The sequence below is a fragment of the Carex rostrata genome, chromosome 1 (assembly GCF_964058835.1).
Source record: "Carex rostrata chromosome 1, lpCarRost1.2, whole genome shotgun sequence".
NCBI lineage: Eukaryota > Viridiplantae > Streptophyta > Magnoliopsida > Poales > Cyperaceae > Carex > Carex rostrata.
In genome coordinates, this window is record NC_135918.1 from 10,223,742 (window position 1) to 10,241,448 (window position 17,707).

Sequence of the window (17,707 nt, forward strand, 5' to 3'; positions counted from 1 at the left end):
ACAAAAACTCACATATTTACCCATTTCATCAATAAAATATATATATATTAAATATATCTAAAAGTTATTAAATATAATATTGAAGATTCTAAAATTCAATTCAGACAATTATACCCTTCATATCTCATTCTTCCTCTTTGATTCTTCTTAACCTGTACGCAGCAAAGAAAATTATGCAGAAGGGGTGACATTGCTTTCTTTCCTATTAGTAACAACAATAGGCTGCACAGGGTCGACATACTCTATTTTTAAATAATGAACTCCAATTGTAATCAAGAGAAGCACTGGAATTGAATGTCAAAATAGTTGGAATGCTTAAGATAGTTTTTATATTGTCTGTTTTTTTTTTACCAGTGTGATCTCTATGTATCAGCCTAAAGGCTTCCATATCGGAAAAAAAAAAAAAAGAGTAGGCTGCGAAGATGCAGGCTCTGTCTCCGGATTGGTAACCACTGGCATTTCAAATATGAATTTTGGCCAATACATTTCAATTCGTTTAATATGGTTGGATATCATATATCTTTTTTCTTATTCTTTGACAAAAGAGGGCTGGGAGCCATGAACGAATTGGGAGCTGAGCTGAGCAATCAGATTCTGGCTCGTGATTCGGAAGAAATTAAATAGATGTCTTTTTTTTTTTTTAAGGTCAGTGAGTATTGGCTCACCGACAATTTCAAAACGTATAGTAAAACGTGCTAACTATCACCAAAGAGTTAAAACTAGTTAAAACGTGCTAACTATCACCAAAGAGCAAGATTAATGTTATTTTATTAATAGTCAAAACGTATAGTATTCATACCTACGAATTTATAGTATTCATACTTATTATTAGATCCATTCGTCATATGTAAACACAAGCTGGAGGGGACCAGTAACAACCAGGGGTACCGCTGACGTCTTGTGACAGCCTGGATTGGAGACCGCAACCGTCTGAAAGCGATATTTGCCAAAATTGGAGACCACTATAGCGAATCTATATATTATTTATATCTAAATAAAGAAGTATTCATATCTAAACAAATGAAGTATTCATACTGACGATTACGAAGTATTCATACATGTTTGAAATAATTTATATAATTCAAAATTCAAAGTCAGATTCATCTCTCTCACCGCACCTCTTCCAAGAAGTATTCATACTGACGATTACGAAGTATTCATACATGTTCGGAATAATTTGTACAATTCAAAATTCATTGTCAGATTCATCTCTCTCACCCCACCTCTTTCAAGAAGTATTCATATCTAACAAATAAAGTATTCATATCTTACGCATTGAAGTGTGAACTGCTATAGTGTAAAGTAACTTAAATCAGTTAATCAGTTGATTTATTTGGTGCTTGAATGTATTGATAGATACTTAATAAAGTATTCATACTTATAAGTGAAGTATGAATTCTTTACATATGACATTTGTATTTCTAAAAAAATATATATAACGTATCAAGTATTCATACTTACACATTGAAGTGTTAATTGTTATGTTGTAAATCAGCTTGAATCAATTAATTTGTTTGGTGCTTGAACATATTGATCCGAGAAAAGTATTCATACTACTAACTGAAGTATGAATTGTTACATTGTAAAGTATCTTAATTTAAAAGTTTTTTAAATTGACAATATTCAAACAATTAATATATGAAACAGTAAGTAACAATAGTTAAGACAACAAATATTCATATCTACTTGATCAAATTTTGTTGTTACTGTGATCTATATGTTTTATCAATTTTTAAGACATGAAATATTCATATTTACTTGGTCAAATTTTAGTGTTACTGTGATGCATATGTTTACCAACAGTTAAGACATGAAATATTCATATCCACTCATTTGTGTTATTATTCTTTTTATATACACTTTATATGATTTATTGATATCTAAAACACTTAGTATTCATACTTAAGCGTGAAAGTATTCATCTCTCGTCAAGCAAGTATTCATACCTCAAGTACTCATCTCTAAAATGTCAAGTATTATTTTTTAAAATGTCTTGTATTCATACTTACTCAGTGAGGAATTGAATCGAACACGTCCTAGGTAACTTACTGTCTGAGGCATTGTGTCGAACACTTACTAGGTGCAAACTAAACGAGCAAAAGCCTTGCTGGTCTTCTCAACCCGGTTAGCACGTACCAAGCCTATCTGGCCTTAGGATTTGTTCATCGGAAAAGATCTTGTGTGAAAGAGAGCAAACACAGTTTGTTAGGCATGAAAAATTAATTAGGCTTAATATTGTAGTGTTTTAGTACAAAGCCGGTCATCAATTCAACATGTGAAAGGAGGTTTGACCCATTTAGTAAATTTTTAATATATATATTCAATTTTGAATACCATTCATTAGTAACCGGCGAATAGATTAAAGGAAATTCCAATTTTCATTTTCCCAATTAAGCAAGGAAGTGATAAAATTAAAAGTTGATACGAAGTGACCTGGCGTTGCACCTTTGCATCTCGACCTCATCTTGAACCCTTATAGTTTTTAAGATATGTAGCTTATACGATGAAGAGTAGTTTATAAGATCTGTAGCTATTTTTTAGGGTTCCGCATGAAGCTAGGCGGGATTTGATCAATAGTTATTTAGGAGAGATGCCTAGATCTAAAGAGATGGTCTTGAGCTGGGGTTTGGAGCGGAGAGAGAAGAGAAGATGAAGAGGAGAGTTCATATTCCAAATACTTGCAATCTGAATTTGAGAGCTCACATGGAGAGAGAAGAGAAGATAGAGAAGATGAAGATGAGAGTTTAGGAGAGCAAATTTAGAAGTTTTTGTTGATAAAAAATACGGTTAATTAAAGACAGTTAATAGTTAACTAATTAGTTGTTAGAGATCGGGGGACTAAAACTGGGGGACAATATAATTACTCATATAATTACTCTATAAATTAATCTCAATCTCTAATTAATTTCTATAATATAATATGTTATATTTTTTCTTAAAGGGGAATTTCACGTATACCCCTCAAAAACTTCAAAAATTTGTAACATCATATTTACCCTTCAAAATTACAAAAACTCACATATTTACCCATTTCATCAATAAAATATATATATATTAAATATATCTAAAAGTTATTAAATATAATATTGAAGATTCTAAAATTCAATTCAGACAATTATACCCTTCATATCTCATTCTTCCTTTTTGATTCTTCTTAACCTGTACGCAGCAAAGAAAATTATGCAGAAGGGTGACAATGCTTTCTTTCCTATTAGTAACAACAATAGGTTGCACAGGGTCGACATACTCTATTTTTAAATAATGAGCTCCAATTGTAATCAAGAGAAGCATTGGAATTGAATGTCAAAATAGTTGGAATGCTTAAGATAGTTTTTATACTGTCTGCTTTTTTTTACCAGTGTAATCTCTATGTATCAGCCTAAAGGCTTCCATATCGGAAAAAAAAAGAGCAGGTTGCGAAGATGCAGGCTCTGTCTCCAGATTGGTAACCACTGGCATTTCAAATATGAATTTTGGCCAATTCATTTCAATTCGTTTAATATGGTTGGATATCATATATCTTTTTTCTTATTCTTTGACAAAAGAGGGCTGGGAGCCATGAACGAATTGGGAGCTGAGCTGAGCGATCAGATTCTGGCTCGTGATTCGGAAGAAATTAAATAGATGTCTTTTTTGTTTTCTTTTTTTGAAGGTCAGTGAGTATTGGCTCACCGACAATTTCATTGATAAGAAAATGTTATTTACAAAGGTAATAAAGCAAAATTAAATACAATTAATTACAATAAGAAATTAAATAGATGTCTTAGAGTTTTTAGAATTGCATCTTGGTCAACCATGGCATAGAATTATTGGGGGAAGGGAAGTGAGAGATTATTGAGGGGAGAGCGTAATATGAGTTGAAAGTGGGAACAAGTAATCAAGCAAAAGAGATAGCAAGGTAGACTCTTGGTTGACAAGTTCTTGAATAAGATGTAGAGAAGAAAATTTGGTTGGAGCAATTAGCGGACACTTGGAGAAGAAGAATGAGAAAAGAAGGGTAGAATGGTCCAAAGTAAATTTTAGAGTATGAAATATTATTATTTAATTATTTTAAATATATTAAATATATTTTATTGATGAAATGGGTAAATATGTGAGTTTTTGTAATTTTGAAAGGTAAATATGATATTAAAAACTTTTGAGGGGGAATTCGTAATATTGAAGTTTTTGAGGGGTATACATGAAATTCTCCCTTTTCTTAATTAACATTAGTACTGGCAACAATATTAATGGAACAACTGTTATGGATGGTGTCTTTCCAATATCTTTTCGTGATGCAGAGTAAGACTGAAAGACACCATCGCTTCGCTTATCCAACTTTCATTCGGAAATAAGATTAATTAGAGCATTTCCAATAGCATAAAATTTTGTGTTATAAAATGTCACAAATTTATTTATTTTTTTATATTTTGAAACTTAAAATTCAATTGTTATTTAATGTGTAGAGATGCATATACTTATAATATGTATATGTTTTAGATTTTATTTATATTAAATTAAGTAGTCACAATATTAATTCACTTCTTCTTTCACCTACTGATTGCTAAAAATTATCTGGTAAATAGTTTCTTTCACACACGTGTATACAGTTCAAATGCCTTCATTTTTTTGTCTTCTCATGCTTCTATTTTTTTATTTTCTAATAACAAATTTTTAAAATTTGTATGCCAAAATTAAACCGTTAGATGTGGTATATATTATTTTATCACTTTTCAATTTTGCTTTTACATGAATTAAGGTCGTGGTAAATAAACGTATTAGCATGATCAAAACCTGGTACTACCAATGCATCATTTTTGTGAATACACAGTGAATGCAAGCATGGATAATTTATTTATACAAATAATATATTTAATTACGAATAATATGCTGATACGGATCCAAAAAAAATAAGCTTATGTTCACTGTATATAGCAATACACGTTAGTCTATATACAGTAAACATCATTCAGAAGTCAGAACGACCAAACAGAATCGGAATTCAGGGGAACAACTTTTTACAAATAATTTAATTAATTAAGAGCACATACATGCATGGGAAAATATATGAAAGAAAAGAAAAGAAAAACGGCACCATACATAGCAGATTGATTTTCTCACAAGAAAAAACGAAACATATATATACCTATTTGTCAATTGGTTTGCAAATTCTCTTTAGCTCATTCATCTTAGATTCAGATTCCCACACCTCCGGCAGTGGATTCTGTTCGACCCAGCTAATGGTCTTATCGATTGCATCCTGATAGGTTTGTAAATAGCTCCTCATTTCATACGAATATCTCTCAAGCAAGTTCCATGCGTCATGCTTTTTTCTGTACTCCTCATCCTCGGCCTTGTACTTGTCAGCATCTTGCATCATCTTCTCAATATCTTCGATGCTCAACCTTCCTCCTTCGTTGTTAATCATGATGTTATTCTTACGACCGCTCGATCGATCTTGTGTGGACACATTCAATATACCATCGGCATCGATCTCAAACCATACATCAATTTTGGGTACAGCTTTTGGTGCGGGGTCAATGCCGTAAAGCATAAATTTGCCTAGCAAATTGTTATGCTTGGTTTCGGCTCTCTCACCCTCATATATAGCTAGTGATGCTTTAGCTTGGTTATCCTTAACTGTGGTAAGAAGATACTTTTTTTTTGTCGGTGTCGGGGTATTTCTTGGGACCACAACCGTCATCTTGCCCCCTTGAGTCTCCACCCCTAAAGACAGAGGAGTAACATCAACAAGAACTAAATTTTGCACCTCCTTACCACCTTGCCCGTCTAACTTGGCTGCCTGAATAGCAGCACCGTAAGCTACAGCTTCATCTGGATTGATGCCCTTACAGAGTTCCTTTCCTCCGAAGAAATCATGCAGCAGTTCTTGTACCTTGGGGATCCTGGTAGATCCTCCGACCAATACCACAATATCGACCATTCTCTTCTCTATCTTGGCATCACTCAAGCACTTATCGATAAGGTTCGTGCATCTTGTGAATAGATCTATATTAAGCTCTTCAAATCGAGCTTGGCTAATTCGAGTACTGAAATCAATGCCATCATAGAGATAATCAACTTCAATTGCCGTCTGGGATGAAAAAGACAGAGTTCTTTTTGCTCGCTCGCAAGCTGTCCTCAGCCTTCGAAGAGCCCTCACATTTTCGGTGATGTCTTTATTATACTTTCTCTTGAACTCTCTGAGACAATGGTCAACTAGGCGGTCATCAAAGTCCTCGCCACCCAGATGAGTGTCTCCAGCAGTGCCCTTCACCTCAAATTTACCACATCTGACGAATAACAGGGCAACGTCAAAAGTGCCACCACCAAGATAAAAAATAAGCACATTTTTCCCATTGGTGTTCTCATCAGCTATCTTATCAAATCCATAAGCAACTGCGGCTGCTGTGGGCTCATCCATGATGCGCATGACATTGAAGCCAGCAATGGCACCGGCATCTTTGGTGGATCGGCGTTGGGAATCATTGAAGTATGCAGGAACCGTGATGACTGCCTTTTTTATGGTGCAGTCGAGGAAGGTCTCTGCAACCTCCTCCATCTTCACAAGAATCATTGATGATATTTCCTCGGCATAAAATAGTTTCTCCTCACCTCGGTAGTTGACGACAATTTTAGGCCTGTCATTAGGTCCCGCAACCACCTTGAAGGGCCATTGCTTAATATCATTTTGGACGCAAGTATCAGAGAAGCGTCTTCCGACCAAACGCTTAACAGCTGGTAATTATATATTAGAGCAGTTAAAATTTTCTACATAAGTGAAAATAAAAGAAAGAAAATATATAGCAATTGAAAGAAAAATTCATCTACATTAGTTGGGGTATCTATCATGAGAGATTTTAGATATAGTTTTCTATATCCTATTACCACTCAACCAGAACTGAAAACATCAAACAAAATGACCAAATAAGGTATTGAGAATATCAACACAGTTCGGAATTAGAAAAGTACCAAAAACAGTATTGGTCGGGTTCATGTCAGTCTGGTTCTTGGCAGCATCCCCCACAAGCCTCTCGTTCTCAGTGAAAGCGACGCATGATGGAGTGGTACGGTTGCCCTGGTCATTGACAATGATCTCCACACGGTTGTTCTGCCACACGGCCACACATGAGTAGGTGGTACCGAGATCGATCCCGATGGCAGGAGCAGATTTGTTCCCAATAGCATATTCTTCCGGCTTTACGTACTGTTTACTGGACTGCCCGTTGATCTTCTCAGATCTTTCTTTATCCATGCTCAGGAGCTTTGCTAGATTCCGTTTGTCTCTTATTAGGTCCCACTTGCTGAAAGTACCACTTTGTTGGTAAAGTAAGGCTTCCCACACTCGCTTTCGAGAATCCTCGTTGATGTTATCAATTATGGTGATGTCTTTCCTTGTTCCACTAGAAATCTCCTCAGCCATAACCGTGAGTATACCATTTACATGTATTTCAAAGAAAACGTTAAAATCACACGATATAGGAATTCCAGAGAGCTCAAATTTTCCAAGTAAATTGCTCTCAATGATCTGCTCACCCTCATAAACCTCGAAGAGGAATTTTGTATTGTTGTTATCAGAATGAAAGATTGTTCTCTTTTTGGTGGGAATAGTTGTGTTTCTTGGAACACAGACAGCCATCTTCCCCCGTATAAACTGTATGCCAAGAGAAAAAGGTGTAACATCGAGCAGAGACAAATGAGCAACTCGACTATTCTCAGTGACATTGCAAAAGAATGCTTGAATCGCTGCTCCATATGTTGTAGCTGTTTCCAAGTGCTCGCTTATGTTTAACACCTTGCCTTTGAAATGCTGACAGATATAAAATTTTAACATGGGAATCCTCATGGAGCCACCAGCAAGAATGACATCATGTACCGTATCCGCACCCATCTTGGCATCTCTAAGGCACGTATCAATTATATCTATGCACTTTAAAAACAACTGCTTGTTGAGTTCATTGAACTTTGTTGTACTAATGGAAAGCTCAAATTGGGGGCCGATGCTGATCATCATTGGTGCCGTATCGGTACCAGAGGACATGGCAACCTTTGCCCGCTCAGACACTACTCTAAGCTCACTTAAAGCTCTGGGATTGTTGCTAATATCGGTACATCGTGTTCTTTTGAGCAGGTCAACAAAGTGATCGACCATGGTGTTGTTAAAGTCTAATCCACCGAGGTGAATGTTTCCTGCAGTTGCTCGCACTTTGCACACATCCTCTTTGACCGTGACTAGAGAGACATCAACATTTCCTGCCCCGACATCAATTATAAGCATGTTGTACTCCTCAGGCTCACATATGAATACAGAATGTGCCACATCAGCAAAGGACGTGGAGGGTTTAAACAGCCTCTTCATGCCATAGAACAAAGCACTAGCTGCTGGAGCACTAATAATTTGCATGAAATTAATACCGGCAATCATACCAGCTTGTCTGATTGCTTGCCGTTGTTCATAGTTAAAGTGAACTGGAACGGTTATAACAGCATCTGCAATTGTGGCTCCAAAGTTTGTCTCAGCATTCTTTTTCAATTGTATCAGTATCATTGAGCAGATTTCCACTGGGGTGAAATGCAATAACTTTCTTTTCTGCCATACATCCACCAGCAACCTATCATCTGCAGTGGCTCTAACTTTGAATGGCCACAGCCTCATGTCATTTCGGACCAAAGGATCAGAGTACCGCCTACCAATTAAACGAACAACATCTGTTGCATTAAGATTAAAAAATAAAAATAAAAAATCTCCAGTTACAACTTGTGATTTTGTATGTTATGTTATTATTTTACAATTTCAACATAAGGCTCCAAGGTGAGGCATGTTTTATTTAAAATCCAGATTTCATCAAAGAAGAAAAGGTATATTAAAAATATATATATCCATCCTAAGGCAACCAGCCAAAAGAAATACCGAGTAAATTGCTTCAAATTCTACCCAATAAAAATAATGTGCAACACAAAAGCTGAAAGATACATATTATTGACTATTTCGCGTGCAAGTAGCGCTTACCCTGACTCAACAACATGAAGGAAAAATTGTACAAATCCCATATCCTTACCCATAAGCTAAAAAAATTAAAATAAAAAACAGAGAGATAGAATAGATGAAGTACCTTGGCAGCATCTGCCAGGTTTTTCACACAAAAAAAAAAAAAAAAGTGAGAGAGAGAGGATTAATTAAGTGCTGATCTCTTGGAAGAATCTGTCAAGTTTCTCAAAAAAAAAAAAAAAAAATAGTGCTGATGTCATGTTCTGAAAAGCATCTCAAACTTGAGATGGTATGCATGCAAAGGTAAATACTGGAAAACAGAGAGAAGTAAACTACTGGTCTACTAATAATATAAAAAAAAAAAAACTACTGACCAAAAATGGTGTTGGTCGGGTTCTGTAGAGCCTGCTTTCTGGCAGATTCACCAACAAGCACTCCCGAGTGGGTGAAAGCCACGTAGGATGGCATGGCAGAGTTGCCATGGTCATCGGGAATCATTCTCCACTGGCTGCCGTCGAAGACAGCAATGCGTGTGTAGGCGGTGCCCAGGTCGATTCCGATAGGAGGCCCTTTCCTCTGCTCCATTAATTTTATTTTGGATCCCACCTTACAAAGATCTTTACTATTCTTTTGGATTCAGAAGGCGTTCGTCTTGGAATAATAATTAAACGGGATAATGTATTAATTTGTCATGTGAGAGAAAGGAAAGGTTGACCATCTCCTAGTCAACTCTCTCTCCATAAAAAATAAGAGATTTAGATTTTTTTTTTGTCTAAATTGGAAAATTATTTTCTCTTCATCTAAATTTAACTATTTTTTTAATCTGTTTATTTCTGAATTTTACCAATAAAAATATATATATTAATAATAAATTAATAATTAAAAGTTAAATAATAATTTAGCTCCTTATTTGGGATTTTGTGTTGCTAACTGTTGAAGAGGACAAACTTGTGCGCATTTAGTATAATCCAGTACTTTTGCAAATATAATACCTGATTTTTGCCTTCTGTCCGACTTGTATTGAGGTGGTCCGTGCCCCCGAAGGGATTGTTTTGTTTCAAAGGAAGTATGTGTTAGATCTCCTCACTGAGACAAGCATGTTGGGGTACAAGTCTGCAGTTTCTCTAATTGATGTGAAGACCAAGATAAGTGCAGAGGCAGGAGAACAGGTTGATCGTGAGAGATACCAAAGACTGATATGCAGATTGATCTATTTGATACATACTCGTCCCGATATCTCATTTGCAATGAGATACCTAGGAACCATCCACCAGGGTTTGGCACATGAGAGATACCAAAGACTGGTAGGCAGATTGATCTATTTGATACATACTCGTCCCGATATCTCATTTGCAGTGAGATACCTAGGAACCATCCACTAGGGTTTGGCACAAACCAGACAATGGGTAAGGTGTGTAGACTCAAGAAGTCACTCTATGGGTTGAAGCAATCTCCTCGGGCCTGGTTTGATAGGTTCAGGAAGGCTTGGTAGGCATGGGCTATCAGCAAATCAATGCTGATAACACGGTGTTTTCTCGACAACATGGTGGTTACATTACTATGCTGGCTGTGTATGTTGATGATATGATCATTACCGGGGATGATGAGGGGGAAATTGCACAGTTAAAAGCAAAATTGGGAAAGGAATTTGAGGTGAGGGATTTGGGACAGCTTAGGTACTTCCTTGGGATTGAGGTGGCTCGCGAAGCAGAGGGGATTGTTCTATCCCAAAGGAAGTATGCCCTAGATTTGCTTACAGAGACAGGCATGTTGGGGTGCAGGCATGTAGTTTCTTCAATTGATGTGAAGGCCAAGATAAGTGCAGAGGCAGGAGAACAAGTTGATCGTGAGAGATACCAGAGACTGGTAGGCAGCACCGCCGACAGAAATGCTGCCGGCAGCAAATTAGCCATAGCCTGTGTGTGTGTGTGTGTGTGTGTGTGCGATATGAGAGCATATGCTTATAATTCTTTTTTTTTTTACTTTGAAAGTCTAAAAAGTCGATCAAAAGCGCTCAATATGTTCTCCAAATCAAAATGTGTTTGGTGACCAAATTTTACATTTTTGTTGAAACTTTTTACTATTTTTTTTAGAATTTTTTTAAAATCACTATCTATGATAGGCAATTGGTAAAATGAAGTGCTCTATGCTAATGTTGGAATTTTTGTATATAGTCAGACTAATACACTTCCTTTATAACTTCAATAATATACCTTCAAACTCCAAAATTTATCAAATTAGCATCAAACGAAAAATCCAAACCGATCTCCTTAATTAGTTGGTTAGCTGTTATGAATTGTAGATTGACTTGATTCCCCTCATATGTTATTGTATTTTTCATCGTCGAATTAACTTTAAAGTTCACACACAATTAGGTGTTGTCTAAAGTTTGCACTCCATTAGAGTTACGCGTTGAACTCCTTTTCCTCGCTGCACTTGTTCGGCTTGAAAGATTAAGCCTCCTTACAAGTCCTTATCTCTCCTTATCGCCTATTTTTTTCAAATTCTCTCATTATCATCCTCCACACACACACACACACACACCACAACACAAAGTTTCACCTCGCGCTTCCATCTTTAACTAAAAGCATGTTCTACATGTAATTAATGATAAAACTACAATGTTAAAAAGAGACAATAACCTCAATCAATAAAAGAAATATATATAGGGGACAAAATGTATACTCCTAGTGTCCAAAAGGAATATTTAAAAAGATATTTGACCTCAATCCAAAATATCTAACAACAGATATATAGAGGATAATTATGGCAAAAAATTGAAAGCCCAATTAGTGGATGCTAGGAAAATAAAGAAAAGTCGAATTAGAAAAAGGAAAGGTTGGAATTTGAAAGCCCAATGAGACTATGTTGGAATAAGAAAAGGCCCAAGTGGCGCAGCCTTTTTTGTCCCACGATAGAAAAGGCGGAAGGCAGGTCCATTCATCTGCGCTTCCAGTTCCAGAGCTTAGCTTATAAGTTATAAACCAGCTGCCTCTGCATTGTTACTTGTCAGTGCGCACTCCATTCATCTGCCTCACTGCCTGGCTTTGTTTATACTTTATATGCATATATGTCAACATATATATATGTTCAAACTAAGGGCTAGCTTAAGTAGGCTGAATGGAAATATATTTTTGCCGTTGGGCTGTTTGCTTCTTCTTTCCATGTCTTTTGTTTTGGTTTATGGACTGAGCCTGCTACTTTGTTCCTTTGAATTAGTTAAAAATATTTATTGAGACTTGAGAGAATCAGTAGTAAGGCTGAAATGGAGATGATAGATAATTATGCTGGTTTCTTCTCCAAGACAGATGAAAATATATTCAACTAAGAAGAAATGAACTGAAATCAATCTATTTGTTTATTTTCTCAGTTTTATCGTCTATTATCCTAATACTCTTTACCATGCATCTTTTACTTCAATTTTACTTTAATTCTTCAAATTAGGTGAAGTTTCATGAATTGTTTAGTTTTTTTTTATCTCTCTGTATTTAATATTTATAGATAATTATATATTTCCATAAATCGCTGGCATTAAAATCATAATTATCTCTGGGCCGGGTCACTTAGGAAACAATTAAGGTCTTTATTCATAAATTATTACACCTAAACCTCCTCCTTGATCCTCACCAAAATATTTTATTTTTCTAATTGAACTTCTCCTAACCACAAAAATCGCCTTCTTAATTGATCTATTAATTGTTTTCCTTGAAAAATAATTGGTATTTACATGATCACCTTTAGTTAGTCATTGTATTTTAGATCTCTGTGATCAAGATAAGCCTTCCTCGATCATAAATCAATTACTCTTTTTCTTTTCTTTACTTTTGTCTTTAATTTGGAAAGGGATCCATCAGCCGGGGTCGTATATTATTGTAATAATTATATCTTGTCGGTTAGAATTTAATTTTGCTGAGATTAAAATCAAAAGCCGCCATAGAAAATAACGAAAATTATATTTCTTTTTTTTTTTTACTAAATAACGAAAACTGTATTAATTAATGTAGATGACAAGTTGCGATCGAATTAGAATTTTGAAAATAAGAATGAATTAATATTAAATTGTGGTAAGGTTTGTCGTTAGGTGAGATTTCACGGTCAACTCTATCGATCAATCCTTTTCACTTACCATTTTCCCAACCTCTGCGCGCGACAAGTTAAGCTTAAGTTATTGAATATAATGGACCCTAAAATTTTTCTATCCTATTTACATTTCCACAAACAATCAATCGAGTGATTAAAATTAATGTGGCATCATTTAACAAGAATATATATATATATTCTAACAATAATGAAGTAATGTGTTTTTGGGTAAATAATAAAGAAGAGATCGATGGCTCTCTCTTCTCTTCTCTTCTCTTCTCTTCTTCCAAGAGGATCCATGCTCAATTCTCCAAAATAGAGTCTAAAAAATATTAGGTGGGCCGCAATTTCTTTAATAAACAAATTAGGATCCATGCTCAGAAATGGACAGCAAAAGTGTATGATATAAATCATCTAAATTTCTATTAATGGCATAAAACAACGTTATTTTTTTTATTTTTTTTTTAAAAAAGGCTTGGTAGTGAATAAAACAAACTTAATTTGTCGACAGCAAAGAATGAGTAAAAACATGATAACAAAAGAATTAAATAAATGCAAGTATAGTAGCAGCTGCAGCCTGCTGGTTGATGGGGAAAATTTTTAATTTGTGCCACCGGACTAGAGTAGAACAAGTCAATAGTTGTTATAATTAAGCTATTGACGTGTAATTGTAAAGAGCATGCATCCACACTGGTAATTAAATCTTTTTTTTCTTTTTTCTTTTTTCTTTTTTCTTTTTTCTTTTTTCTTTTTTTGAGAAAACACACTGGTAAATCTTAATGTCACAGGAAATGATACGCGGCTGTGCGTCACACCACAAATATTGTAATTAATGCAACTGCAAGGTCAGAGCAATTGCTTGTATATGAACGATAGCTCTATATGCATATATATATATGTTGCATTAGGTAGTGGATTATAATTATATATAGTAGATAGTAAACTGCATGCCTTAACTTATACTGACCGTTTATAATTAATTATGTATGTGTGCGCCGTTGCTGTGACATATATATACACACACACACACACACACTAGAAAATTGAAATAAGATAATTTTGTGATATGCTATATGATTATGCAAGATAAGAGTTAGTTTCCTAGAAAAATGGAGTTGGTGTCCTTTTCACAGGGATTTAAAGAAAGTAATGCCCTGAATAATCACTTGCCGTGATTATTTATGTGGCATGATTATTTTTTTTTTAAATTAACATGATATAACACGACACACAAATTGATATAATTATAGCATGACATGTGGCCACACAAGTCACGCGTGATCAACACAATTAGACCTTTAATTGAATCATGAATCCTAAATAAACTAAATTTAATTAAATCAAGAAAAAAAATATTTATATATAATCAATTGTGACAAATGTGATCTTTCATGTTTGAATGTTTGAAGACAATATATATAATCACGTACGGCGTACCTAACTCTAACATATGGTGATCATCGTCTTTTCAAATTTAATCAGTACACAATAAATCAAATATGTAATAATTTGATCTTTGATGACGATGGAGACAAAGAAAAAAGGCATGAGAATAAAATTGGTATATCACGTTTCCACCAACCAATATATGTAGCTGAGCTGAATATCAGATCCCTCCCTTGAGAAGTCACAAGTATTAATTGGAAGTCTGAGTGACTGACAAGTGTGGAATCAAAAGGAGGACTTTTTCCAAACCCCTTCCCTTGCCCAGTTGCCGTTGTCCTCCTTTATTTATTTATTTATAGGAAGGGAAGGGAAGGTTAGGTTAGGTTATGACCCAAACAGAACACAACACAACACAAGAGGAGACATAGGAGTGAGTGAAAGAGAAAGAGAAAGAGAAAGAGAAGAATGGGTAAGGTTTCCTTCTCTGCGCTGCCACCCACTCCTCTACACATAGACGGTGTCACATTTCCCGCCTTGGTCGCTCCCCCGGAATACTCTTCCTCTTCTAAATCCCCCTTATTCCTCGCCGGAGCAGGTCTCTCTCTCTCTCTGTTTTTCATTTCATTTTGGATCTGAAAATTAAATAATTAAATACAAGTACAAATACAAATACAGGGGTGAGGGGACTGGAGATCGGAGGCAAATTCATCAAATTCACTGCCATCGGCATTTATTTGGAGGAGTCCTCTCTTGGAGCTCTGGCCGAAAAATGGACCACCAAATCCGCCGACGAATTGGCCGCCTCGCCAGATTTCTATGCAGACATAATCAACGGTTCACTTTCTTCGTTAATTTCTTTTTCTTTTTCTTTTTCTTTTTCCTTTTCCTTTTCCTTTTCCTTTTCTTTTTTCGTGTTCACTGGAACTCTGGAAGCATCCTACACCGTTCCTACTTCCTCCCATGTGGAATTTAATATAATATATTATTATTTATTTATATTAATGTTAAAGAAAGTGAAAAGAAAAATAATTTAATATATGTCTGAGTCTGGGTTGTCTGGCCATAAGATCGGAAGCGAATCTTCGTTAAAGATATTAACAGAACAGTTTTGTCGTCATGCAGCGCACGAATCGGGAAAATTCCTGTTTTCATTTTGTAGTTAGTGTACTGCATGAAGTGAAAACTACTCTGTACAAGTTTTACCGATGAATGAAACAAACAAACAAACATCAATTGAAGCAGAAGCAGCCATCGGGGGACCCACAACATTAACATCAATTTAATTGCACTGCGTAGATGTCACAATTAATTAAGTCGGGTGGTTTCAATCAAAAAAAAAAAAAAGTCGGGTGGTCGGATAGTATACTTACCAAGTTTAATTAATAATGTAATAATTAATTTTATATAACTTAATTTTATGCTAATTATATATATATGTATGTACTGCATCTGCATCTGCATGTGGATTTATTCATTTTAACCTAAAAAGAAAAGTCAATGAGTTGTCACTATATCTATATAACACGAGTCTCAACTCTTCAACAAGAAAGTTCAATCTCAACTACTCTCTGTCTCCGTGGCCTTCCTTTATTTGTTTTTCTCAATTAATTAATTTATTGTGTATTACTATTAGTTGTATGCAAATTAAGTTGATTATGCAACCTAGCTCTGTACTTGTACTTGACTCCAATATAATTTAAAATTGAATGATGATGAAAAATGTTGACAAATTCATTCTTAATTATATATATTGTGTTTATAACTCCAATTAATATATATATATAATTAATATATTCAGGTGCATTTGAGAAGTTTGTTCGAGTGAGCATGATACTTCCCCTGACCGGCGAGCAGTACTCAGACAAGGTGTCAGAGAACTGCATGGCCCACTGGAAGGCAATGGGGATCTTAACGGAAGCAGAGGTCGATGCAGTGAACAAGTTCAAGGAAGTCTTCAAGCCCGAGACATTCCCTCCCGGTTCTTCCATTCTCTTCACCCACTCACCCTCCGGCGCTTTATCCGTACGTACGCGCTTGCGCTCACAATTCATTCATTAATTAGCTAGCTAGCTACATTAATAATTCCAATATAATTAATTAATACAACAACACTATTATATATTGTCTAATTAATTAATGAATCTGATCAGATTGCCTTCTCCAAGGACGATTCGGTGCCTGAAAGTAACAAAATGGTGATAGAAAACAGGAAGCTTTGCCGTGCTGTGTTGGAGTCTATAATTGGTGAGCATGGTGTTTCTCCCGCAGCTAAGCATAGCTTGGCAATCAGATTTTCCGACCATTTCAAGTCGCATGACGAGGTGCAGGTCGACGCTTCAATCAATTAATGTGCCATGTACACATTTTAGGAATAAATTATTAAAGGGATCGATATATTCATTTCATATTGAGCTAATTATAGCAGATCATGTATTGTACGAAATAACGAATGTATCCTGTACCTGTAGTCATTGTACTGTCAACTGTGTTCGCCCTTGTTACACTATATATGTATTTCTCAATAAATCGATATTAATTTCTTTTCTTTTCTTTCTTTTCTTTTTTTTATTAGAGATCAGAAACTTAATAACAGATATCAAAAAATAAACCTGAAAATAACTCAAAGGGTGATGGGGTGAGAAATAATATAAATATCATCTCTCAGTGCGAATTTGCCACAATCAGGCCACTGAACTTGCAATCAATCCATATCCAGAATTAAATCCTCACAACTTGACATTAATAGTTCAATTTATATATATAACTAAATAGAAATGCTCAATCACAATATTCAATCGAATCTCAACTTATAGAGTTTCAAATGAAGCTCAACAGAGATATATTTGGCTTAAACTCATATTATCAGATCTGGTAACACACACAGATGATCCACCAACTTGTCACACAGGTGGCCAATCTAAACCCACACCTGTCGGTACCCATATAGTACCCTCAAACTGACTCTCATCTGTAGTGTTCGGGCTTATACCATTTATTAAAGTCTGGTTCATAGTCAGATAATGTTTCGTATGCAATAAACTTAGAATCTGTAATTTCCAACACATTAAACAAAATAGTCAACGCTCCGCAATTGACTGGATATGACATCGATCAGACGTTTCTTTATAGTCACTTAAAGTCTCTGTCACAATCAGTCAACGCCCCGCAATTGACTGATTCAATCAATCACCGCCTAGCAAGTAATTGACCAAACACCATATGCGCATAATCGCTCAAAGTCAACGCCCAGCAATTGACTTTGATAAGTTAGTA

General features: G+C 35.3%; 2 protein-coding genes across 2 annotated transcripts; one reads left to right on the forward strand and one right to left on the reverse strand.

Annotated features, from left to right (window-relative positions):
• Positions 1-5,125: 5,125 nt before the first annotated feature.
• Positions 5,126-8,075, reverse strand: LOC144563913 (heat shock cognate 70 kDa protein 2-like). Its single transcript, XM_078313378.1, has 2 exons — positions 6,952-8,075; positions 5,126-6,717 (listed from the first exon to the last, which is right to left on the reverse strand). The coding sequence occupies exons 1-2, from the start codon at positions 8,018-8,020 to the stop codon at positions 5,126-5,128; spliced, it is 2,661 nt and encodes an 886-aa protein (XP_078169504.1). The 5' UTR covers positions 8,021-8,075.
• Positions 8,076-14,793: 6,718 nt separating this feature from the next.
• Positions 14,794-16,979, forward strand: TT5 (Chalcone-flavanone isomerase family protein). Its single transcript, XM_078306301.1, has 4 exons — positions 14,794-15,029; positions 15,110-15,268; positions 16,233-16,456; positions 16,585-16,979. The coding sequence occupies exons 1-4, from the start codon at positions 14,900-14,902 to the stop codon at positions 16,780-16,782; spliced, it is 711 nt and encodes a 236-aa protein (XP_078162427.1). The 5' UTR covers positions 14,794-14,899; the 3' UTR covers positions 16,783-16,979.
• Positions 16,980-17,707: the final 728 nt, after the last annotated feature.

Excerpts from the sequence above, each read along its gene's own strand:
- LOC144563913 (XM_078313378.1), bottom strand. The coding sequence starts at position 8,020 with ATGTCCTCTGGTACCGATACGGCACCAATGATGATCAGCATCGGCCCC. Across the intron at positions 6,718-6,951 it reads CCCGACCAATACTGTTTTTG|CTGTTAAGCGTTTGGTCGGA; the intron begins GTACTTTTCTAA and ends TATAATTACCAG.
- TT5 (XM_078306301.1), top strand. The coding sequence starts at position 14,900 with ATGGGTAAGGTTTCCTTCTCTGCGCTGCCACCCACTCCTCTACACATA. Across the intron at positions 15,030-15,109 it reads CTTATTCCTCGCCGGAGCAG|GGGTGAGGGGACTGGAGATC; the intron begins GTCTCTCTCTCT and ends ATACAAATACAG. Across the intron at positions 15,269-16,232 it reads CTATGCAGACATAATCAACG|GTGCATTTGAGAAGTTTGTT; the intron begins GTTCACTTTCTT and ends TAATATATTCAG.